Source organism: Delphinus delphis, chromosome 13, assembly GCF_949987515.2.
Source record: "Delphinus delphis chromosome 13, mDelDel1.2, whole genome shotgun sequence".
Taxonomy (NCBI): domain Eukaryota; kingdom Metazoa; phylum Chordata; class Mammalia; order Artiodactyla; family Delphinidae; genus Delphinus; species Delphinus delphis.
This window is the reverse complement of record NC_082695.1, coordinates 16,992,243-17,017,881: the sequence shown is the minus strand read 5'-3', so window position 1 is coordinate 17,017,881 and position 25,639 is coordinate 16,992,243. Positions and strand designations below refer to the sequence as shown.

Below are 25,639 nucleotides of genomic sequence, written 5' to 3'. Positions count from 1 at the left end.
TAAGAAATATGGCTGCTGCTGCTGCTGCCACGATGACGATGTTAAAACAGTTTCTCTGCCCCATGTCGTTCTCACGCAGGGCTGTCCAGGAGAGCCTCCCCTCCGACTCTGAAGGCCTGTGCCCCGGCGCCTCCCGTGAGACCAGCCGTTTTGACAGCGACCTGCAGCTGGCCATGGAGCTCTCCGCCAAAGAGCTGGAGGAGCACGAGCTGCGGCTGCGGGAGGAGGAGGCGGAGCTGCAGCAGGTCTTACAGCTGTCGCTCACCGAGAAGTAGTCCTTCCTGCCTCCCACCCAGAGGCTCTGTCCGCATGCGGGCCCAGGGACTGCGCCTCACACGATGCAGCATCGGACCCTGCTTTCCACAGAGGTGCGGGGCCAGGGCCCCCCCGGGGCCACCCGCGACGCTCCCCGGTGAACGGGCTGGCGGCCAGCGGCCCCATCTCCAGGCTTGAGGGGAGGAGAGCGTCCTCACTTTCCATAGCTGTACTGGCTTGCAGGTCACGGTTTTACTACCAGCTTTAGATAAAAACCCAATCCCCAATCCCACCCCGCAGGTTTGTACATTAATTTTTATCAAGGAGTGATAACAAAACAAGTTCTTGCGGAGTCAGGGTGCTTTTATATACGAGAGCAGCAGCCTTTGCAGAGTGTGGTGTATGAGAACTTGGGAGACACTTCTGTACAGTTCACCAAAGAAATGGATCATTTGTGCCCTTCTGCTTTTCTATTTTTACCTTTCTACAGGGTTTCTAGGGCACTGTCACTGTTCTACTCCGTCCCCACCTATTCCACTCCTTCCACACCCAGCTAGAGAGGAGATAAGTACAGGATCTATTTTACTTTAGGGTTAACTATTTGCATCAAATTAAGATATACAGATGCCAACAGATGTTGCCTTAGCCTTAAAAATTACTAGTGGTTTCAAACCACCTCACTCCACTTTGAGGGATCTGATTTGAATTTGTAAAGGCAGTTCCTTGGAGAGCAGGATCCTCCAGGCTAAATCCAAGGCAGCTAATCCTGGCGCTGGAGGAGCCGCTAGTAGAGCCCGAGGCTTGTTACTGAAGTGGGCAGGCTGACCAAAGGATCACCAAACCAGGGGTGTGTTCCAGGCCGCCTCTGGTGAAGGGTCTCCATGCAGAGGCCTAGGAAGACCTCACTACGTGCCCTGGGCGCACCTGAGAGGAAGGGGTGGGCTTGAAACTAGAAAGGGAGCTACAAACGGAACTCAGTGGCTCTGTATTCAAAAGGGAAAATGATGATTCTACGTTACTTTTTAGAGTTCAAATCAACATCTTTCTGGATGAATATATTTTTTAACAGAATCTTTTTATTATTTTTAAAAGATATAAAAACGACTACTCCCATCAGTAGCAATACAAGGTTATACATTTTAACCAGATTTTCTCAGGCCTTTTTTGGATACCCTTAGTAGTTAACTATTTTGTCTAACCCTTCTGTAAATAACCACCGCACAACATAGAGAACCTGGGGAGTACGGCCGAGGGCACCCTCACTCCAGCCCGGCCCAAGGATTCATTCCTACAGGCTGCACTGAAATCACCTAGTAACAATATCCTCCTCCTCTGTTTTGCGTCCATTTCCTGTCTGTTGCGCTGCTTTGGGGACGGGAAGGGAAACAGGAACTACCGTTCCATTTAACGGCTGTATATACAGTTAGCGTTGCCAATGAAACGTTCCCAAAGAATTGTGCTTTTGATTCCATATGACCATCTGCCTTTCTTTTCATGGTCTGACCAAAATTCCTTCTCTGCACACGAGGCCAGTATATGCAGCATCATGTTTGTTTCAGATACACAGTTAGCATTTTGTTTACTTGGCGTTTACCTTGAGCCAAGATACGTCTTGGGAATGGCTGCAGTTAGGCCCCATCGTTTACTCACTAAGGTGAACAGAGGTAATCACTGTTTGCATTCCATTGTTCTGCTTCCCCATGTCTTTGACTTTCTCCCCAGGAGGTCAGTTAACAAGGGACTGAACTTTGTGTCACTGTCACAGCAGTTTTCGATATGTGTTCACTCTTAAAATACAAATAAAGACTGCTTCCTTAGAGGGTGCTCGTACAATATTCTAGACAGCCTTTGAGTCTTTTTTTCTCTTCACATTTTTCTAGTCCCTTCCTGTTATGTATGTTACTGGAACATTAGAATTCCTCCCAGTCCTCGCTCGTGCGTGACAAAGGTGGCACAGTCCTCTCAGCGTCCTGCCCAAGTCACACGGTCCACACGCCCGCACGCTAGTCCTTTCAAATGGAAACTCCAAAGCCAGCATTGGGCCGCTCTGAGTACCTCTGCAGCCCTGGAGAGGGACTGTCTCTTGTGGAGTGCTGGAAGCCAAGCCAACATTAGATCTCTCTAATCTCAGTAAATCTGCTGTCTCCTTTCTTGGAAGTTCAGGTGATGATTCAGCCTCCTGGACTTGCCATACACCTGAATATGTTGGTAATAAAACAAAAAAGGCAGTGACCAGTAAAAAATGTTTGGGTTCCGGAAATGAGGCCTTGGTATTTCCAGAAGTTGTGAAGGATCTGCTTTGCTTTTTGGGGTGGGGTGGGGTGGGCGGGAAGTAAGCAATATTTTGAGCATTGTGACAAGCCATACCTATGGCTTATTTCATTAAACTAATAGTTTCTAACTTTATCTTCAGGGTTTATTAAAGCTTGGGTGGACCATTACCAGCAGTAAACTTTCATGGAGCAACTTCCACACATAAGACAGTGCTGGGAATTAAGTACAGTCCTCCCTCACTGTCTGCAGGGGCGTGTTTCCGGGATGCCCCATGGATACCAAAACGCTGTGGTTGCTCAAGTCCCTTATAAAGTGGCATGGTATTTGCATATAACTTACTGTATCCTCCTGAACATTTCAAATCATCTCTAGATCACATACCTGATACAATGTAAATTATATAAATAGATATAAATACAATGTAAATGCTAATGTAAATAGTTGCTGGTGTGAGGCAAATTCAAGTTTTGCTTTTCAGAACCTTCTGGAATGTTTTTTTCCCCAAATATTTTTAATCTGTGGTTGGGTGAATCCACGGATGTGGTGGGCTGACTGGGTAACAAAGTTCCTAAGATACACAAACAAGCTCATCACACCATGCTGGATGAGAGGTGTCAGGGCAAAGTCTGCTCTAAATAATGACAGGAAAGAGACCATAACCACCAGCTTGGTCCCAGTTTCCTCCTGAACGCAGATGACATCAAAAATGATGAGTTGGACTACAGCAACTTCAAATGGCTGCAGTGCCGTGAATGATGGGAGTTCAAAGTCCAAGCTAGGCCCATGTCTAGAAATGAGTGTGGCTATAAGATTGAGATCCTGTGGGAAAAACTGTAATCCACTAATAAGACTCCAAGCCCCTACTCTCAAGCAGCACCTGCAGACTTCTTAATCTCAACTTTAAAGAAAGTTAAGATAGTGTTTGCTAAAATAACTTGTTTTTATGATTGGTGTAAATTAGTCGAATGTGTTAGGGGACTTGTTACAGTTCAGTTTAGGAAAACTAGGGTTCAGCCACTGCCCCTCTGCACTCCTGAAGATGAAGATCAGGAGAATAATTCCACTTGAAAATAGCAATTGGTCAACCTCTGGTGCATAAAAGTTTTCAGTTTATTGCTCTCTCGCTCCTGGAATTGATGTTGTCATCTTTACTCATTTCTCTGAAATAAGCTTTTTTCTACAAAGGTTATTCTTTGTCCTACTTTTGACTGAAATCTCATACTTAACAGACAGTAACACTGGGATGATGATGCAGGCTGGGTTTTGGATCTGTATGGGGAATAACTATTGTTTCAGAAAACTGAACATGATCCAGTTACCTGGCTGGTGATTACTGGGCAAACGGCAGGTCACAAGGTTTATGGGCCTGACAAGTTTTTACCGTTTCCTTTTAAAATTCTAAAAATGGCAGTAAGTTTTTAGGCAGATATCAAAACATGGCATCCCAGATGAGGCGGGGATGTGGGCTCCTGGGACTTAACTCTGTCCGTGCCAAAGTCTCAGAATCCCAGTCACTCCTCCCTCCAGTCAATAACCACGGGCTTCCAAGGCACAGGCCAACTGTGGTGACCCCACCTCCATCTGTGTTACTTTTTACATCATTTGATCCTCACTATAATAAAGAAAGATAAAGTGTGTATATCACTGTTTCACAGATGAGAAAACTGAAGCTCTAGAGAAGTCAAGCCTGTTTATAACTGGAGCTGGGACAAGAATCCAGGTCTTCTGGCCCCTGGCCCAGCCTGAGAGATTACTTACAGTCAGTTTTCTGAAATAATCAATAGCTTGCCTTGGGGCAGTAGTGTTATTTCACATATTAATTTAAAATTCCACTTCACAGTGCCTCAAGAGATTAAATCAGATTCAAGTGTGTGCACACGCACACACACACCCCTACCTGCATTTTAAATGCTTGGAAAATAATTACTAGGAATAAAACAGCACATAAGATTTTACTTTAGTTTTAATGGACATTTTGCTCAAAAGCACGTTTCAGTGACTCAGTGTTAGGGTTACAAACAAAATCCTTAAGTCAGTTACTGTATCCCCACATCAGTTATTTCACATTAAGTGCCGGTTGTTAAAAACAAAATCAGTGCTGTGCTTGAATGGAGCACAAACAAGATAAGCATTTTAATTTAACAACAAAGTTAAACCCAGCACCCTTAAAATAAAATAAATACTGTATGTACGAAAGTATTTCCATGGGGGAAAATTCCAGTTCACCAACAGTGCAAGTGAATAGCAGCATTTTCAAAGTTGTACTTAAACTGTGTAAACACACACCCACCCGCCACAGTGAACACGCACTTCTGTAGGCCCTCCCCACCCAGGGCGGAAAAGAGGTCCTGCTGAGTCTCTTTTAGATTCCGAATCAGAAAAGCTGCCCTGACTTCTAGGCCAAGGGCTGGGAAGACTTAAGTGCAGGACAAGGAGATCAACGTGTCTGAATGGGACCAATTCTTTTTCAGATGGGCCAAGTGCTAACACTTCCAGCCACCCCCAGTGCCTCCCAGCCCAAGGGTGCCCGTGGTCACAGGCCTAGCTGGTGTGACCCCAACTTCAGTGGGGGCGTCTGAGTGCAGAGCTCCGTGCAGAGTGAGGAGTGGCGGCCTGTGTTCCCCACAGCTGACACTGCTTTGCAAACGGGGCATCTAGGCCAAGTCGGGATAATTAAAAACATTTGGGATTCTTAACCCATTGTGACCAAATGATTCTTAAGCAGGGAATGTCTACATGTTAAGTCTTACTCTTCTTAATATTTTCAAGCATTAATGATTATTCCTTTCCAGTGTGGATTTTACATCACTCACAAAGTCATGTTTTCTTTCTCGTGAACACTCCAACTTTACACTGAACCTTGGAGCTTCAGGTCTTACTTTCAACAGGTACAGCCAGATATAAAAAGAAACACTGAGAAGCAGGCTCAAGTGGCCAAATACTTGCATTACAGTGTTAGGATAAGATAATGGCTAGATGTTTTTTCTAAATCATTCAGCATTTACCAACTGTCCAGACCGATGATTGTTTCCAAGCAGTTAAGTTCTGATTCCACCTTCTCCACTGACCCATGTGCAACACGACTTATTCTGCTCCCAAAGGCTCGTGGGAGGGCTGGCTTGGCCATCACCGGCGCCGAATGGGCTTGTAGACGCAAAATGCCATAAGGATCACGGTCACCAGCAGGATGCTGAAAATAGTTCCCATCAACACTGCAAAAGGAAAACAGGTTACCTCCTAACGGCAGCTTCAGGTTCTGTAAGTTGTCCACTTACAACGATTTGCCAAATGCCACTTGGTGCCAGGCACTGTGCCAGGTGTGGGGGAAGCAGCCATGACAGACCCTCTCTGGGGGTGTCGCCATGCACGTGAGGAGAGAACGTAAATGACAGCATTTCACACAGCTTTTAAGTGCCGTGAGGAAGACAGTAATGTGAGAGTGCTGGGAGTGGTGATGGAGGAAGCAAGTGAGGAGGGGACAGACAAACTGGGGCCTTAATGGGAGGAAGGAGCCGGCCATGTGGAGATCTGCATGCCCAAGGATCAGCTAATGAAAGCACCTGAGGCCAGAACAAGCCAGAAAGTCAATGAACAGGAAGGAGGCGAGTGTGGCTGTGAGGAAGGAGTGAAGGAAGAAAGGCAGGGAATGAAGCCAGAGAGGAAGGCTGGAGCCAGTTCATGCAGAGCCTTGTAGACCATGAAGGAAACATGGATTTTATTCTAAGTTTAAAGACAGGGTTGTAGGCAAAGAATGACATGATCTGATTTAGTCGGGAAATAAGATCCCTCTGGGACTTCCCTGGTGGTCCAGTGGTTAAGAATCCGCCTTACAATGCAGGGGACGCGAGTTCGATCCCCGGTCAGGGAACTAAGATCTCATGTGCCGCAAGGCAACTAAGCCAGTGCACTCTAGGGCCTGCATGCCACAACTACTGAGCCTATGTGCTGCAACTACTGAAGCCCACGTGCCTAGAGCCTGTGCTCCTCAACAAGAGAAGCCACCACGATGAGAAGCCCACGCACCGAAATGAAGAGTAGCCCCTGCCCGCCACAACTAGAGAAAACCTGCACGCAGCAACGAAGACCCGATGGAGCAAAAAATAAATTTTAAAAAAAGGTCTCTGTTAAACAAAATCTATGACTTACATGAGTTAGACGTCATATCTCAAAATAGCCCTTGTTACCTAAATACCTGCCCTAATTTTTTTTTAAACAAACTTATTTATTTTAATAAGTTGCTTAGTTGCTCCACGGCATGTGGGATCTTCCCAGACCAGGGATCGAACCCGTGTCCCCTGCAGTGGCATGTGGATTCTCACCCGCTGTGCAACCAGGGAAGTCCCTGCCCTAATTTTTTTTTTTTTTTTTTCTTCAGTACGAGGGCCTCTCACTGTTGTGGCCTCTCGTGTTGCGGAGCACAGGCCCCGGACACACAGGCTCAGCGGCCATGGCCCATGGGCCCAACCACTCCGCGGCATGTGGGATCTTCCCGGACCAGGGCACGAACCCGTGTCCCCTGCATCGGCAGGCGGACTCTCAACCACTGCGCCACGAGGGAAGCCCCTGCCCTAATTTTTAAAGTTCAGAATTCCATGAGTTTCTAAGGCTCTGACTACAATTGGACCTAAAGCTGTCTTATTCCATTTAAACCAATTTTTTTGCGTTTTGGAAAGGCTCTAAAAAAACAAAACAAAAACAAAAACCTCCAAAGCAGGAATGCAGGGGACTAGAATTGGAGAATGGAAGTCTTCTTAAAAAATACAAAAAATGAGCTTAAAACCAAGAGTTGTTAGGTACACGATATCCACTGGAATAGCTATACTTTTGGGCCTTGATCTCCCACTCTTCATCATTATCTTTTCTCCCTCCCTTTAGTTGCCTGAATGGCAGGCCCTGGCAGAACCGTTAAGACTACTTAGGTCCTTCCTTATGGTCACTTCCCCTTTTCGAACCTCATTCTCTACCCTATAACATGGGGCAAATGAAACCCATCTCACAAGGCCTAGATATCAATGTCATTAAAATAATGAATTTCAAGTGAAATGTGTTTTGGAACTATTCTAATACTGCATTTTTTTTAAAGATTGAGTTAACACTGTCACATGGAATCTATTGTTTTAAGTATAATTATTAAAGTGGCCAGCATATTCTAAAAGAATCCGAAAATCTTAGCCTTGGAAGGGTCCCAAAAGACATTTGATCCAGCTTTTCACTGCATGTGAACATTTTTTCTACAATATTCCTGGCAGTTCCAACTCTTATTTGGAATACTTCTGTGACATTTGTTTGTCAACCAACCAAAATATTGGAAAATTAGAAAAGCATATCCACATCATTACTGTTTTATCTGTCAACTGTATCTTATTCAAATAAATCTCATTTTAGAGCTCAAAAATTTTTTCATATTTTTTATGAAAAGCGCTCAACACAGTGCCGGACAGATAATAAGCACATGATAAATGAAAGCCATTATTACCACCAAGACAGGCAGTGCAGCACAGTGGTCAAGAACGCAGGGTTTGGGGTTAGACTGTCTGGGTTCCTGTCTACACTTATAGACTACGTGACCTTACAGAAGTTACAGTCTCTCTGTGTCTGTTTCCTCTTCTTTAAAAATGGAGATAAAAATACCCACTGCACAGAATGGTCTAGGGCAGTGTTTCTCAAACAAAGCTGTGGTAAAGGACTAGTTTTTGTAACTTTTAGTCTGTCCCAGGCCACTACCTAGCCCTACTGTGTATGACTAATTAGCAGCTCCCTCTACCTAGAAAGCATTCCGGGTTAGGGACCTAGAAGTGGTTTCGAGTTGCTTGGATGTTGCAACAATGTCAAACCGTTAAATTTCTAAACAATCTCAAATGCTGTAAGACATCTCTTTGCAGATAACAAATAGTTTGCAGACTTCACTGCTCTGCCACCACACTTTTAATAGTACTGTTCTCAACCAGCGGGATTTTGCCCCAGTGGCAAAATCCATTTGGCAAATGTTGAGAGACATTTTGATTATCTGAACCGGGAGTGGGGTGTGCTACTGGCATCTAGTGGGTAAAGGCTGGGGACGCTGCTAAACATCTTACAGTGCTCAGAACAGTGTGTGCTCACAACAGTATGTTCCCCGCCCCCTAACAAAGAATCATCTGGTCCAATATGTCAGTAGTACCTAGGTTGAGAAATCCTGTTCTGAAGGATTAAGCAGGATAATGTATGGAAACCACTTAGCAGAGTGCTACGGACACAGTTAAGTGGTCAATACATGACAGACAATGAGTTCATGGAGAGTCAAGGTAATCCAGAAACAATACTATGTAGCAGCTTTGCAGATATACAGACATACCAATGACGTTCAGCGCAAAGAAAGGACTTTGGCAGAACAAGATTCAGAGTTATTGTGAAGTTTGCCAAGCTTTAAGCTCCAGGGCCCCTTCCAAAGCCATGTACGCCCATATGTACGTATGTATGTGTGTATATATATGTACATGCTGATGACATCCTCCCAAAAGGTATGTTTCAAGCCCCACAAAACTTAGGTTCTCCTACTGGCCTCCACCACTTCCTAGCTGTGTAACCGTGGACAAAGAACTTCACCTCTCTGAGTTTCACTTCCCTTATCTGTAAACAGGGCTCAAAACCGTACCTTTCTGATTAACTTACTGTGAGGCTGAAATAAACTCACGTACACAAAGTGCTTAGTACAACACGGTATATAGGAAATGCTCAACAAATGCCAGTTATCATTATGACTATGACTATTAGTTCCATTAGAAAAGAAGAAGGGATGGGGTACATATCATGCGCCGTATTGCCTAGCTTGGGCCCACACAGCCACAGAGGAGGGGACCCAGATTGTGACCCGGGTCATTCATGCAACCAGCATGTATCAAGCCCACCGAGGACCAGGCCTTCCGCTGAACCGCAGCTCAGGCCTCTGTCCCAGGCCTTCGGAGAGAGAGGGTCGCACCTGCACCGCCTGCCCCCACACGGCCCCCGCCGTCCACCCGCGCATGCGAAGCTCCGGCTGCCTGGAACTGCAAAAGCGCAGACCCGACCCCACCGCCCGCCCGCCCACGGCCGCTCACCCAGGTTCTGCCCACGCAGCACTGCATACGGCCGGCTCCGCTCCGGCGGCTCCACGGGGCTCGGGGCCTCCGCCTGTCCCAGCAGGAGGCTGCACAGTCCGAGGCAAAGCCACTGCCAACCTGGATGCAACATCTTCCCTACCCAGCAGTGGAGAGCTACCCACTTCCGCCGGAACCCCCGCCCCGGTTACCTCTCGCGCACCGCCTTCCGTCGCACCGGGCGCGCGTCGTTGCCAGGGTAACTGTACGTCCCGGCCAGAGTTCGGCCCTCACCAAGCTTCCTCCCGGATCCACGTTCCTCCAGGACCAACGTTTCCGCCCGGGCCAATTTTCAGGGGGATCACCGTTCCGTCGCGGCAACGTCCACCTCGATCCCAGTTCCGCCCCGACCAAAATTTACCTCTTTCTTAGAGTTCTAGGCGGGCCTCTTTCCAGAGAGGTTTCTTAGGTCCGTTTTGGACCTATCGAAGGTATTTTACAAATCCGTGTATTTTCTTACTAAATCTCCACCACAGGCCTGAGAAATAGACACTGTATTCCTGTCTTACAAATGCCACCTTCTCAGGGAGTGTTTACCTGAACATCTTTTGCTGAAATTGCAGCCCTTCCACTCCCTCGATATATACACTCCCTACTCTTTTGCCTCTTTCATCCCCTCTTAACTTCTCCCCATTTACCCTATACATTTAACCTACATTTTGTTATTTTGTGATGTTGACTGGAGAAAAAAGAAATCACAAGGTGAGAGTTGTGAGTTAAGTTTTATTTGTGGCAAAATGAGGACCTGCTCTGAAGAGGTAGGGGGGCAGGTTGCTATATATATGATTTTAGTGAAGGGGGATAGGTGCAATCAAGCACACGTTTTGGCAGAAGGTTGCTGCCAGTCACGAGGAACAGATGTCTCTGTCAATGATTTTAGTGCTTTCCTAGATTGAAGATGCAAGAAATTGGGCTCATAAAGTCTTCTCCTGAAAAAGATCTAACTACCTGAAGGCCTGCTCTGCCAGTTTTTCCCAGAGCACAGAGTGCCACATTCCTGATCTCTTCCCTGAACTCCTTTCAGGGTGTGTTGAAGGTCAGTGACTGCAGTGGCTAGTGACGTCATCCTCGTAGAGGCAGATGGCGAGAGACAATTTTTAGTTGGCACTGGGTACCTGCTATCATCCTAGAATGTAAGGTCCATGAGGGCAGAGATTTGTTCTTGTGCACTGTTGTTTCATAGCCTGGAAGAGTAGCATATTATGTTCCATGAATGTTGGCTGAATAAATGAGGAAACAGCTTAGTTAAGTGTTTGGCCCAATGCTGCACAGAATAATACCTGGGTCAAGGTATTGTTGACCTAGGTATTGTTCTGCGTATTTTACCATTCGCTGAGACGATGAAACCAACACAGAAGAAAGGAGCTCTGAGATGATTGCAGAGATGGAAATGAAGCCTGATGACATTGAGCATCTAGTCCCAGACACCTGGGCTAGACTTTGCAGTCACTTGACCCAGTAAGTTTCTTTCTTCTTTCTTCCTTCTTCCCTTCCTTCCTTCCTTCCCTCCTTCCTTTCTTTTTTGCTTTAGTTTCTTTGTTGAGTCAGGTGGCTGTGATTTTCACCCCAAAGGATCCTGACCTGGTAGACCTGCAGAAACCTGAGTTGAACAAGAAGTATCCCAACTATTTTAGCAAAGAGAGTGACTGTCTCAATTGTTGACCTGTCCTTTCAGCTAAAGTAGGACCCAGCCATCTTTGCTCTCACTTCCTCCCTCTCATATCCTTAATTCATTTCAGTGCATGTTGACATGAAACAGGAATTCCACATATGACCTTCATGTCCTTTTAGACCATTTTTCTTACTTGGGCACTTGAGATTGCATTTTCAAAATGTTAAAACCCCAGGAGAAGTACAGTGTCAAATAAGGACAAGAGACTGGCTTCCAAGAAACTTATATATTTAAAATACAGCTGCAAAATGTATATTTTCACCTACATTTAGAGCAGGGAAGCAGCTGTCCTCTCCTGTACCATTTTTCCTTTTTATTGTTAATCAAGGTTGCCTTTTTCACTTTCCTCAAACAGAATCATGTTTATGCTCCTGTGTCCTGAGACAAGGTGAAATTTAGCTTCATCAACATTCTAATTTTAAAGCCATCGACTTGGCAACTTTTGCCCTCCGTCATTTTGAGTACATCTACTTCAAGCACTTTGAAAGTTGCATCTATTTTTGTTTGTTTGATGACACTGAGTCACAATTCTATTCCAGAGAACTATGTCCCTGGCCAGGGGGATTTCTGTGTAAAGGAACATAAATGACCTTCCAAAGTTAGTGTTAAGACTCAGGAACTAACTCCTAAAACTAGTAAACCATTTGGAATCTGGGACTAAACACTTTTTTTTTAAATAAATTTATTTTAATTTTTTTTTTTGGCTGCGTTGGGTCTTCGTTGCTGTGCGTGAGCTTTCTCTAGTTGCAGAGAGCAGGGGCTGCTCTTTGTTGTGCTGCCGGGCTTCTCGTTGTGGTGGCTTCTCTTGTTGCAGAGCATGGGCTCTAGGCACGCGGGCTTCAGTAGTTGAGGGCTTCAGGAGTTGCGGGCTTCAGTAGTTGCGGGGCGCGGGCTTAGTTGCTATGCGGCATGTAGGATCTTCCCAGACCAGGCCTTGAACCCGTGTCCCCTGCATTGGCAGGTGGATTCTTAACCACTGTGCCACCAGGGAAGCCCATGTCACTAAACACTTTCAATCAACAGGAAACATTCTCCTCTCCCCCTAGCTCCAGGCAACCATTAATCTATGTTCTGTGTCTATGGATTTGCCTAATCTGGACATTTCATATAAATGGAATCATACGATATGTTATATATATTTTTTGACTGGCTTCTCTCCCTCAGACACATGAAGGAGACATGCTTATGTCCACCTGGAGGCCTGTACAGAATCATTCATCCTGCATCGTTCTGAGTAACCACCATGAGAAACGACACAGGGTATGTAAGACGTAGAGGAAGTAAACTTATTGTGCTTATACATACAATGTTGTATACTGAGACAGCAATTCAGAATAAATTCTTGCTTCTCATAACAACATCGATGAATTCCAGTACTATTCAGACATAATATTCAGCCAGATACAAAGGTGTTCATACTTGTGTTTCCATTTATTTGATGTTGAAAGCAGAGAAATATAAAGTATAGTGGTCATAGTCAGAACATTGGGTTCCTTTTGGGAGTTGCTGACTGGGAAATAGCAAAAACAATGCTGTCTAGGTGTTTCAGAAATTCTTTATATTGATTTGGATGTTGGCAGTACACACATTTATGTTTCTAAGAAGTCATCAAGTTGTATACTTAATATCTGTGCACCATATAATATGTAAAGTAGCCATCAAATAAAAAAAAATACCGAGAATATTTTTCTCACAAAGCAAACTTCTGGCCCTGGTGTCTTCCTCTGAATTCTTCCGAATATTTAAGATAGGAATAATGCCAGTCTTGAACACAATCTTCCAGAGAAGAGATTTAGAGGAACCACACCCATACTGTTTTTATCAGATCAGGAGAATTTTGATACCATCTTAGCAATAGACATTGCAGGAAAGGGGAATTACAGGTCAAACTCTTCTGAATGGTGATGCCAAAATCCAATACCAATTATTAGCAGTCTAGATTCAGAGATTTTTACAAAGGAAAGAAAACTGGGATTTCATGGCAGGATTTCCATAAGGATCACTGGGTGTTTGGATGCTTCCTGGGAGAGTGGAGAGAAGAGACAATCACGCCATCAGGTTAGTGGAATGAACATTTGGTGACCGAGGTTAGGAGGGCCTGGGTCATCCTCAGAGAAAGTCCTGGGGTAGGATCTCTAGGATGGGGCTATGGAGGGGTCCCTTTAGGAGGAGATGGGAGCCTGTCCTCTGCTACTGCATGATCTAGGGACGATGAGAAGCTTGTAGGGCCTGGATTCTGGTGAGGAAGGATGAGCAGAAAAGGTGTGCACTCAGAGCCAGTGCAGCCGGGGCCCCTCCCCAGCCAGGCCGCTCAGAGAGTTGCTCACATCAATAGTGAAGCACTGAGGGTCACAGACTCAATTCATTAAATTACAATGCACCAGCCTAGATGCCCACTTTCCCAGTTAAGTCACATGAACTGCTCATCCAGGATTGGTCCGTTGAAAGGAAGTTAATTCTTGGCAGAGCTGTCATGTGACAGTTGGTTTGGAATGTCCTGAGTTCCGAGCCAGCTTGGGGGCCAAACAGACCACTGGTCATTCAGGGTAGTCCACACTGGTCATCAGGAAGGCTCAATGTGAGACAGCTGACAGTGGGAAGATGCTGGGGGAGGATGGACACATGGTTGTAATTCTTCCCCTTGTCCTTCAGAGGGGCTCTGTTTGGAGGAATCTGCCATGTTTGGGGTCAGGAGTTGAAACTTAGAGGCAGGAGGCTGGGTCAGGGTTTAAGCCCTTCTTGTAGCTCAGGATCTCTTCCAGGGCATCAACTCTCTCCCACAGAAACCCTGGAGCAGGGTATTTTGAAAAAAAAAGAGGGAGAGGAGCCCTTGATTTGTATATAGGGCGAAATCTAGAAGTCTTAGGGGTTCAGGGATCTCTGTTCTCCAGGAACCAACTACATTCCTGTCCCAATTCCATTGTACATCATGTGACTGGACGAGGCACTTAAAATCTCTAAATTTCAGTGCTGTGAACTACAGAATGTGGGTTTTACAGCTCCTGCACTGCCCATTCCACAGGGCTGACCTGGGGATCACAGGAGATGATAACAGATATTCTCCATGAGCTGTAAAGTGCCCTTCCCACGTAAAGGATGAAAAGTAAACATCCACCCTTCCCTGTCCTATAGCCATCCAAGTCCTCTCTCTGGAGGCAGCCCTACCTAGATTCTAACTTATTCTTCCAGACATTTAATGATCAAACACTTAAAGAGGATTTCTGAAGTACTCTTTCTTAATCTTTCCTTGTATTTAATCATTTCACGCCTCATACTATGATGCTATAGGTTCTATTTAAGGACAGTGCAGAGAACTCAGACACAGAAGGGTACATAATCTTCCTAGGTTCATGCAGCTTCTAGTGGGATTTGAACCCAGATGATCAGGCACCAGCACCCATGCTCTCAGTCTATACTGTGCTGCCTTCCTATATTGCCCCATCTAAATAAAGGTATTTGCCCATGCAGTCTGTCTCTTGGGTGTTTTAAGTGCACGCCAAACTGCAAGATCTTCCTAAAGCCCAACTTTGATTCAGGAGGCTCTGCTAGGCAGCTGGTGAATAATGGGATCAAAATTTGAACTGTGAATAAGTTATCACTAATTTTCCTGTGCTCTTCTGCTAGCAAGGTGTCAGCTGCTCTCTTTGTTGTGAATGCATTTCCCAGAATCTGGCCTGATGGATACAAAAAGAAAATTTGATCCTCATTCAAGAAGATATGCACCTCACCCCCAGAAGTGGGTCAGAAAAATGGGCATCCTCCCATACCCCAAAGTGCACCCTACAAATGAGTCAATTGAAGGTACTTTGGAAATTAAGTCATTAAATAGATTGAATAATAATGATTGAAGTTCATTCAGTGTACTATATGTAAGAGAAAAGTATAGAAATGCTAAGCCATATTCTTTTCTTTTTTCCCATGTGTGAAAATTTAGATATACTAAGTCAGTAATTTGTGCTATGACCAGAGAAGTAAAGATGCATTTACAACTCAGGTTTGGTTTACATTTAATAGTAAACAAGGTCTTAGCTAATGTTTGGGTATTAGCTGATTGCTGAACATTAGCAGAAGTAGGTCTTTCCAAGGAACAGTGCAGCCAGATTTTTTTTTCAGATTTTTTTAATTAATAGATTTTAGTATTTAGGACAGTTTTAGATTAACATAGAAAATGAGCAGATAATAGAGAAAGTTCTCATATACTCCCAGCCCCCACCCCAGTTTCTCCTATTATCAACATCTTACATTAGTGTGGTATATCTGTTACTATTAATGAACCAGTATTGATATATTATTATTAACTAAAGTCCATAGTTTACATTAAGGTTTACTCTTTGTGTTATATGTTTCTATAGTTTTTGACAAATGCATAATGTCTTTATTCACCACTACAGTGTCATACAGAATAGTCTCACTGCCCCTGTGTTTCAGCTATTAATCCCTCTTCCCTTTCCAATACTGTCTCTATATTTTTGCCTTTTCCAGAATAGTCGGAATCACAGAGCACGTAGATTTTTCAGACTGACTTCTTTCACTTTGTAATATACATTTAAGTTTCTTCCATGTTTTTCCACGGCTTGATAGCTCTTCTTCTCTCTTTAAAATTATTGGATAATAACTCATTGCATGGTTGTATCAAAATTATTTAAAATAAAAAACCTATCCGCCCATTGAAGGTATCTTGATTTAGCAGTCATGAATAAAGCTGCCATAAAATGTCCCGTGCAGGTTTTTGTGTGCACATAATTTTTCAGCTTAACTGGATTAATACCTAAGAGCGTGATTTCTGGAATATATAGTAAAAGCATGGTTTGCTTTGTAAGAATTTGGTAGAATTCACCAGTGAAATCATCAGGGCCTGGTGTTTTCTTATTTTGGGGAGATAACTCATTATTGATTTAATTTCTTTGGTAGAAATAGGTCTATTCAGATTATCTATTTCTCCTTGTGTGGGTTTTGGTAGTTTATGTCTTTCAAGGAATTAGTTCAGTTCATTTAAGCTGCCAAATTTGTGGGCATAGAGTTGTTCAAAATATTCCTTTGTTAACCTTTAAATGTCCGTAGGCTCAGTAATGATCACTCCCTCTTTCATTTCTCATATTAGTAATTTGTGTCTTCTTTTTTCTTTTTTTAAAAATTTTATGGACAGCCCAGCTAGAGGTTCATGAATTTTATTGTTCTTTGCAAAGAGCCAGCTTTGGTTTCATTGATATTCTCTTTTGATTTTTTGTTTTCAATTTCAGTGATTTTTGCAATAATTTTTATTATTTCTTTGCTCACTTTATATGTCTTTGTTTAGCTTTCTAAGATGGAAGCTTAATGATTAATTTTATATCTTATTTTCCATTATGTTGCATTTAATTCTATAAATTTCCCTCTTAGGGCAGTGTTTCCATACATTTTGACAAACTGTATTTGCGTTTAATTTGGTTCAAAATATTTTACAATTTTCTCTTGAGACTTTTTGTTTTTTTGGGGGGGGTGTGTGTCAGGTCTTCGTTTCTGTGCGAGGGCTTTCTCTAGTTGCGGCGAGCAAGGGCCACTCTTCATCGCGGTGCGCGGGCCTCTCACTGTCGCGGCCTCTCCTGTTGCGGAGCGCAGGCTCCAGACAAGCAGGCTCAGTAGTTTGTGGCTCACGGGCCCAGTTGCTCCGCGGCATGTGGGATCCTCCCAGACCAGGGCTCGAACCCGTGTCCCTTGCATTGGCAGGCAGATTCTCAACCACCGCACCACCAGGGAAGCCCCTTGAGACTTTTTATGACCCATGTTTTATTTAGAAGTGTATTGTTCAATCTACAAGTATTTGGGGATTTTCCTACTATATTTTTTGCTGTGATATCTAGTTTAATTGCATAATCAATTTCCTGACTTTGCCCATGTCTCCGTTCAGCTTTTTTAATATCTCAAGATAGTTTGTAGTAAATCTGCCATATTGTATTCCTTGAGGATGGTTTTTGTCGGGTTTTTTTTAGACAAATACTTTCTTGTTGGGATTCCCTAGTGGCGCAGTGGTTGAGAGTCCGCCTGCCGATGCAGGGGACACAGGTTCGTGCCCCGGTCCGGGAAGATCCCACATGCCACGGAGAGGCTAGGCCCGTGAGCCATGGCCACTGAGCCTGCGCGTCCGGAGCCTGTGCTCCGCAACGGGAGAGGCCGCAACAGTGAGAGGCCCGCGTACCGCAAAAACAAAAAAAAAAACTTTCTTGTTTCTTCTTATGCCTTGTACTTTCTTTGTTGAATACTGGACATTTGAATCTTATAATGTGGTATCTATGGAAATCTGATTCTTTCTCTTCCGCAGTGTTGGCTGTTTTGTGTGTGTGTGTGTATTTTAATTGTTATAGGGTGTTTCTGTGCTGGAATCACTCTGTGGTATAAGCTTAAGGTTTTCTCAGGTCTTTTCTGAGGCTGTGTCTTTCCCTGGGGATGTGCAGTCACTTTCTAAATTCTCCCATACATACGATTACTTTTGAATATCCTAATCTTTAAATATCTGGCTCCCACAAAAAGGGAAAGGAAAAAATGAAAGAGAGGAAAAAAAAAAGATGCTTTCCCTTAAATACCCTGGAAGCCACTCAACTGGTGGGGTTTGAAACAATAGTGGCCTGCCTTTATGTCTGCACCTCCATTACAGAAAGCAGTAATCCACAATCAGAACACAGATCCTCAGCATTTAGAGCGCAAGGTTCTTATTGCCCATTGTAGCTCCCACAAGCTGATCTAGGAATGCTGGTATTGCTGCCTGCCGTGGGGGTCATGTTGGAGGATGAACTCATTAGTAAACTCTCTCACAGTTGTCTGACTAGTATGAGTATGCCCAGCCATTAACCAATGAATACACAAATAGTACAGAACAGGAAGACTGGAAGCAAAAATATCATCTATTATTTGTGGCCATTTTTAAATAGTAGGATGTCAGTATTTTCAAAACTTCTATAACTGATTGTATTTATGACAAAATGTTAGTGAATGAATATAATAGAATATTTTGTCTGGAATTAAATCCAGTCCCCCAATAAATGTTTGCTTTTCATCACTTGCAAAATTCTATACAACAGATGATAAATGTGGTAATAGCATATGTGATCCATGGAGACTGAAATGGTTTTTGGAAGATGTTAAAAATGTAGCAGTAATTTAACTGGACTTCAAAACGGGCAGGATGAGTGATGGGACTCTGTCATGAATGATAGCATATAGTTTTGTAAATTGAATATTTCACAGTGATACAGGTTTCCTTCTGCTGAAAAGCCAAGGGCTGTGTCTTTCCCATCTTCTCTGCTCCTCTCCTTTGCTTTCCTTTGTCCACCAGGCAGGTGGCCCTGCGGCAGCTCTGTCCATGCTTGTTTACCAACCACATCCATGCAGCCTGTCTCCTTGCCCAAGTCAGCCAAACCTCCCTGAGGGCCTATTGGAGGAGCTCCCTCATGACAGAGCAGAGGAAGAAACCCTATCTAACACCAAGGCAGGGTTGCTTGATTTTGTCTGAGATCATTACGTTGCTTTGTTCATTTATTTCACGTTCAATTGAATTCATGTATTCAAATCTGACAATGAAGATTATAGATGGTATATACAGTTTCCATGCTGGGGAGAGTGTCACTTAGGAGTCTTTTACCAACTGACATGTGATTCAGGAGGGCATTCAAAGATGGCAGCGTCAATTACAGAACTCCGTGGTAGCAAGCATTTCCACCAGCAGCAATTTCTCCCCCTTGGACAAGAATTATGTAATTGCCAACTAAAATGGACTTTAGTGACATGTTCTCCAGGAAAAGCCGGTGCCTTTTGGCGTGAGGAGGTTTGGTCTGTTTTGCTTTGGTTTCCCTTGAGTCAACTGCTGTTTCCCATTTGGTTTTCTAGACTCACCAAGAGAACAAAAGAACTATGCAGGCAGTATACAGCATGATCTGACCCTCATAGCGTCGTCTTTTCTGTATTTGCAGTTGGCCTCAAGAACCAGTGAAAAGGGTACATGTTTTTTGTTGTTGTTGTTTTTTAATTAATTAATTAATTAACTTTTGGCTGTGTTGGGTCTTTGTTGCTGCGCGTGGGCTTTCTTTAGTTGGAGCGAGCAGGGGCTACTCTTTGTTGCGGTGTGCGGGCTTCTCATTGCGGTGGCTTCTCTTGTTGCGGAGCACAGGCTCTAGGCAAATGGGCTTCAGTAGTTGTGGCACGTGGGCTCAGTAATTGTGGCTCACAGGCTCTAGAGCGCAGGCTCAGTAGTTGTGGCACATGGGTTTAGTTGCTCTGCGGCATGTGGGATCTTCCCGGACCAGGGCTCGAACCCGTGTCCCCTGCATTGGCAGGCGGATTCTTAATCACTGCGCCACCAGGGAAGCCCAAGGGTACATATTTTAGAATCACTCACTGGCTGAGGAAAAATCTAGAAGAAAAGGGAGGTGGGGCTTTCTTGCTGGTTTTAGTCTAGAAAGTCACCCTATTTCCAGCTTCCTGCTGGGATGAGGATTACGGGTGTGGGGTAAGGACCGAGTTTCCAGGTAGAGAACTATGGCCATGGTCTGCAGCCCCTGGGAGCAGCTGTGTTCCCTTGAGGTGGTGTGGGTCAGTGCCCATGGGGCTTTAGGGTTGTCTGTGTGTGGGTCTGTGTGATGTGATTGTGATTGTGTAGGCAATACGTACGGTTAAAAATACGTGTTTCCCCAGTAGATATGTCCCACTTAACACATCACAATCACAAGCGTCACCTTTCTCAAAGAAAGTCCTAACACCACTGCGCACTTTATGTACATTGTCTTGTTCAACCCTCCCCACAGCTGTGCCTGGGCATTGGTTTACTATCTCCACTCCCCTGGGAGAGAAACTGAGGTGCAGAGACGATTGACCCAAGCTCAGGAGCTCCTACATGGAAGAGCCAACGTGGGAGCCCGGGCATGTGGCTGGTGCTCTAGACCGCTGACCTGCACTTGTCACTCAGCCACGGGGTCGTTCGTCTCAGGGCAGGAGCTTCGCAGCATCCGTGTACATCTACGGGGTCCCAGACACTGCCCACCATCAGGAGGTGTTCTCAGTGGGCACGGAGCCCAGGGCACTCTAGGTGCATTTAACAGCCGGCTTGGGCGGAGTCCTGAGTGTGAACGCACATCAGGAGCCTGGCGCTCCTGGTCAGTCCACAGCTTCTGAGAGGTGTGAGGCTCCATGTAGACGATGCAGGTCGGCATCTGTCAGTGCTGGGGTCACTCCCCAGCCTCTGGCCCCAAGCATATAAGAATCAGGGGTATTTTAGTGTATTCAATAATATTATCACCGCAAGTTCTGCAGGTGTCAGATGGTGTGAGCTTCATACCCTGGAACAGCGACAAATAAGAACTCAGTATATGGCTTTGTTATTAGCCTGGACCCTGCTTCTCATTTCTTTCCTGCTCCTCTCCTTTGCCTTCCTTCATCCACCAAGGAGGGTGGCCCTTAATGCCCAGTCCTTGCTTGTTAACCAGTCGCTGCCGTACACTCTGGCCCTGGGTCCACATCAAGCAAACCTCCCTGAGTGATTCCTGAACAGCATCACCAATGACTGACAGTCACTCTGCGTCCTTCCAGCTCTCCCCGAGGGCCTGGTGGAGGAGCTGCCCAGGGACAGGGCAGAGGAAGAGAGTCCATTTAATGCCAAGGTAAGCTCACCCTTCTTCGTCTGAGATAGAAGTGCTGCTTTCTTGGTTTCTTTCTTTCTTTTTTAATTCGGTTGAATTCACATATGAAAATCTGACCATGTGCATTAAAGGTGGGATTTATAGTTGCCTTGTCGGGGAGCATTGAGTCTCTCCCCAGTGACCCCTGATTTAAGAAGCCATTCAGAAATGCCGCATCAGCTTATAGGTCACGCAGGGACCTTTCTTCATCAGAAATGTTTCCTCAGGGGACTTCCCTGGTGGTCCAGTGGTAAAGAATCTGCCTTCCAAAGCAGGGGACACAGGTTCGATCCCTGGTCCCCTGGTCAGGGAGCTAAGATCCCCCATGCCGTGGGGCAACTAAGCCTGTGTGCCACAACTACTGAGCTTGCACGCCTCAACTAGAAGAGCCTGCGTGCCACAGTGAAAATCCCTCATGCCTCAGCAAAGATACAGGGTGCAGCAACAAAGACCGGACACAGCCAAAAAAAAAGAAAAAAAAAGATGTTTCCTCAGTGGATTAAGAATTTTGCAAGGGGCAACCAATATGCACTTGAAAGATTCATGGTGCAGGAAAAGCTTGTGCCATTTTCACCAGTGTCTCCTATAGTATCTTTTGGGACATTTGACTGGACAGTTTCCCATCTGTTTTTCTAAAGTCACCGATTGGATAAAAGATCCATGTCAACAACACACAGCGTGATCTGATACTCATAGTGTTTTCTTTTCTGTAATTGCAGGTGGCCTCAAGGGTAACTGAAAATGGTACGTACTCTGGAATCAATCATTTGCTTGGGGAAAAAATGCTGATGATAAGGAAGGTGGGCTTTGTTTGCTGGCTTTCATCTGGAGAGCCACCCTGATTCTGAATTCCTGCTGGGAACAAGGGCTGAGGATGTGATGAAAGAAGCTGATTTCCAAGGCAAAGAACCATGGCCGTTTTTCAAGAAGCAGTTTCATTGCCTTTAAGTGGTGACAGGTTGTGTGCATAGCAGTGGGCTGTTGTCTGTGTGATCTGGGTGGTGTGATTCTGAGTGTGCATGTGCACATGTGTGTGTCTGTGTGTGTGTTTCCCTAGATTGCCTCCAGCAAGGCAACTGCCAGTGTCAGCTTCTAAATGAAAAATCCCATCGCTACTGTTTCATGTGATTATATCTGTTTCAAAATGTATCAAATTGTACACTTAAAATGTGTGCAGTTCTTGTATGGCAGGAATACCTCAATAAGCTCAGGGGAAAAATCCCATCACCAGCGAGGCAAATGTTCATAGGGTTCCAAGTGGACAAAAGTGTGTTTCAGAATCACTGTGATTGAGTCAATAACAACTTCTATTAATAATTCTCACCTCCGTTGAGCCCTTTATAGTGTCTTCAGGCAGTTTGATTGGTGGTGAATGAAAAGCAGCCATCATTGTCCTTATTTCACATAAGAGAAAACAGAGGCTGGAGAAGGTGGGTGAATTATGGGGGGTCGCACAGCCCATGGGTGGGGAACTGGGTGAGGCAGTCTGGAGCCTTTGATCCAGAGCCTCTGCACTTTCTCCCACACGTCTGCTGCCTGGGAGAGACTGAAATTCTCCTTTGATTTGGCATCAATTATGATTTTAATCCTTGTTCCTAAGCCTCTTTGTGTGGGATGCTCACTGGACCTGAGATGCAGTAACCCCAGCCCTTGATCCCTCAGATACTTTAGTATTAAATGGATATTTCCCCCAATGATGCTTCATTCCTGCTTCTTCCCTTCTTCCCCCAAACCTTTAGATTACAGGCGGTCTCAGCATTAAACCTCCCCCATCTCGGCTATGGTGCTGGGGCAGGGTTCCTTCTTTTTGCAGGAGCCCCGGGGGGAACCCACATGTCACTCCCGGTTCTGAAGGAATCTGAGAAGGGAGCCTCCAGGAAGAGATTCACCCCAACTTTCACCAACTGAGATCTCATATTTTGCTTCAGAAAATGTTGCCAAGAGTAGCAAGTGCCATTGTCGTGTGGAAAGTCAGAACCGTCGCTAATGCCAGGCCTAGTTTCTGTGTTCTGGGCATGAAACACTGGACAGAGATCTCCTTCAGGGACCGAGCGTCAGGAGCTCCCTTCCTGGGAGGATGAAGGGGAGGTTATACGTTGCGAGGTGGGGAAAGAGGAACTCAGCAGTGGGATAGGAACTTCGCCACTCACGTCCCTGTCAAACCTGCCAGAGGAAATAGCGTCTGGGTTTCTTGCGAAGCCTTAACAAGTCAAGGGAGTTGTTTCAAGTCAATATAAAATGAGACAAAGTAGGGTTTGGGTTTCCTTTTGGATCATGAATCTTGTGTGGAATAGATTGTATTTTAATAGAATTTGATAGTCCTGTAGGCATCAGTATTTTTCCCTACAAAACAAAAAGACGAAACTGCTAGACTGAAAGATGTCACTGGTCAGATCAGCGGTGGAAAGGCTAGTAAACTACTCTGCAAGGAGCAAGCAGGGGACAGGTGGTCACATCTTCCCCCTCTTTGGATTCTAGAGCTGCACTGCCCAGTCTGGTAGCCACCAGCCAGATGTACCTGTTCATATTTAAATTAGTTAAATTAAATCAAATTAAGCATTTGTTCCTTCATCACACTAGACACGTTTCAAGTGCCCAAGAGCCCTATGTTCATACAAATGAACTTATTTACAAAACAGAAACAGACTCGAAGACTTAGAGAATGAACTTACCGTTATGGAGGGAAGGATGGGATGGAGGGATAGTTAGGGAATTTGGGATCAACATGCACACGCTGCTATATTTAAAACGGATAACCAGCAAGGACCTACCATATAGCACGGGGAAATCTGCTCAATGTTACGTGGCAGGCTGGATGGAAGGGGCGTCTGGGGGAGAATGGATACATGTATATGTATGGTTGAGTCACTTTGCTGTGCACCTGAAACTATCACATTGTTAATCGGCTATACTCCACTATAAAGTAAAAAGTTAAAAAAACGTTTTTGAAAAAAGCTATAGAGGGCTTCCCTGGTGGTGCAGTGGTTGACAGTCCGCCTGCTGATGCAGGGGACACGGGTTCGTGCCCCGGTCCGGGAAGATCCCACATGCCGCGGAGCGGCTGGGCCCGTGAGCCATGGCCGCTGAGCCTGCGTGTCCGGAGCCTGTGCTCCGCAACGGGAGAGGCCACAGCAGTGAGAGGCCCGCGTACCGCAAAAAAAAAAAAAAAAAATCAGCTTTTATTCCCTAATCAGAACTTTTCTTGGGGGGAATTTCCTTTGCTTACCTGAATTGGTCTAATTATCCTATGTGTCTAGAAACATGGGCCTAATATTGATTGTAGGAGTTTTTATATTGTTCTGTGGTCCACTGATTAAAGATGTGTCCTCTCTTTAATGTGTTAGATTCATGAAAGCAGACACCATAGCTGTGTTTGCTCTTTAATATATGTTAGTCTAGATCATAACAAAAGATAGACATCGCATCTATTCTGAATCAAGGAAAAGTAATTTTATTTATTGCAGAATAATACTGAAATTATAAACTTTTTTTTCTTTACAATTCCCTTTCTCATTTCATCTTGCTGACTGAATTCCGGGTTTTCATTTTCCTAGTGTTACAACAAATGAATGGGTAATGTTAGGAGTCCTGAGACAGTGGGTTATCTTGGCCAACGTCAAGACAGAGCAAGAGGCATCTTTCCCAGCCAGTCAGAGATTTCCTTGGGCATGAGTAGGGATGCCTTTGGACCTCGATGGCAAATTAGAACTAGAACTTGCTCAGAGGAGAAGGGAAACTGGAGAAGAATGGCTTTCTGGACTGCCAGCATCTCCAGCTAGCCCTAATTATCAGAGTCTGGAGCAGAACTGCTTATTCTAACAAGACTGTGGGTGGAGGCACAGGAAGCTTCAGAAGTGCCCCTGTTGTCTGGAACAGTGCCACTCACTTTGTTAGGCTCTCTGATGATTGGCTCAGTGGAAGATGCTGGGACATGTCTGATAGTCAGACTGTGGGTTGTCAAGGACAAAATGTCTGGGACCGGTTTTGCTATCCCCAATACAAGTTTGCATGGAGCAAAGAGTAAACTCACTTAGAAAATCAACAATTCATTTTTCTCACAACTGATATTGTGGACTGGGATATTTACCAAACATACATTGATCCATCACAGTGGTTGCCCACACCCAGTGTGGGTTAGAATCACCTGGGGGCTGAGAAACATTGCAGATTCAGACAGTAGTGGTTTTGCTACTCTTCACGTGTGGTCGGGAACCAGAGGTATCATGCTGGGCTCATGTCAGAATGCAGATTCTCAGGCTAGTCCAGCCCTATAGAAACAGAATCTGCATTTTAAGAAGACCCCAGGTAATTAAATGCACATTCAAGTTTGAGAAGCCATAGTTAAAGCAGTGCTTCTCAATAGAAATAGAACATGAGTCACATGTGTAATTTTAAAGATTCTTGTAAACTTATACAAAAACGACTTCAATAAAATATGTGTTAAACTCAATATATCCAAAATATTATCATTTCTCTATGGCACTACCCCTGTTTTGAGTGCTCAGTGGCCACCAGTGCCTACCCTATTGAACAACACAGATCAAGGCATGACCTAAATACTATATCCTCTTAAAAATCTCCAGGTGGTTCTAATTCATACTCAGTGAGAAACACCATTGTTTAGGGGATAAAAATTTAGGCGCCAGAATTCAAATAATGCCCATATTTAATGGAGACCT

General features: G+C 44.7%; 2 protein-coding genes and 1 long non-coding RNA gene across 5 annotated transcripts in view; 2 read left to right on the top strand and 1 right to left on the bottom strand.

Moving 5' to 3' along the window:
* Nucleotides 1–2,090, top strand: part of ANKRD13A (ankyrin repeat domain 13A) — a 40,161-nt gene extending 38,071 nt beyond the window's left edge. The window contains exon 15 of one of the 2 annotated variants that reach the window (XM_060028203.1): nt 80–2,090. In XM_060028203.1, the coding sequence (XP_059884186.1) occupies nt 80–275 (196 nt within the window). In that variant the 3' untranslated portion in view covers nt 276–2,090. The remainder of the gene's footprint in view (nt 1–79) is intronic. The other variant, XM_060028204.1, reaches the window with a different exon arrangement.
* Nucleotides 2,091–4,474: 2,384 nt separating this feature from the next.
* On the bottom strand, nt 4,475–9,760 carry C13H12orf76 (chromosome 13 C12orf76 homolog). Its single transcript, XM_060029398.1, has 2 exons — nt 9,606–9,760; nt 4,475–5,741 (listed from the first exon to the last, which is right to left on the bottom strand). The coding sequence occupies exons 1-2, from the start codon at nt 9,736–9,738 to the stop codon at nt 5,656–5,658; spliced, it is 219 nt and encodes a 72-aa protein (XP_059885381.1). The 5' UTR covers nt 9,739–9,760; the 3' UTR covers nt 4,475–5,655.
* A 195-nt stretch (nt 9,761–9,955) lies between these two features.
* On the top strand, nt 9,956–24,046 carry LOC132436493 (uncharacterized). 2 transcript variants are annotated; one of them, XR_009521801.1, is made up of 6 exons: nt 9,956–10,075; nt 10,982–11,102; nt 12,481–12,576; nt 14,983–15,117; nt 20,872–20,942; nt 21,680–24,046. It is a non-coding gene; the product is annotated as an uncharacterized lncRNA (long non-coding RNA). The 2 variants fall into 2 exon arrangements; XR_009521800.1 differs by lacking the exon at nt 10,982–11,102 and having other exon boundaries at nt 9,966–10,075.
* The last annotated feature ends 1,593 nt before the right edge of the window (nt 24,047–25,639 follow it).

Bases quoted from the DNA above. Each gene is read 5' to 3' on its own strand.
- C13H12orf76 (XM_060029398.1), bottom strand. From the start codon at position 9,738: ATGTTGCATCCAGGTTGGCAGTGGCTTTGCCTCGGACTGTGCAGCCTC. The intron at 5,742-9,605 runs GTGAGCGGCCGT...TTCCTTTTGCAG, and splicing joins GCTGCGTGGGCAGAACCTGG to TGTTGATGGGAACTATTTTC.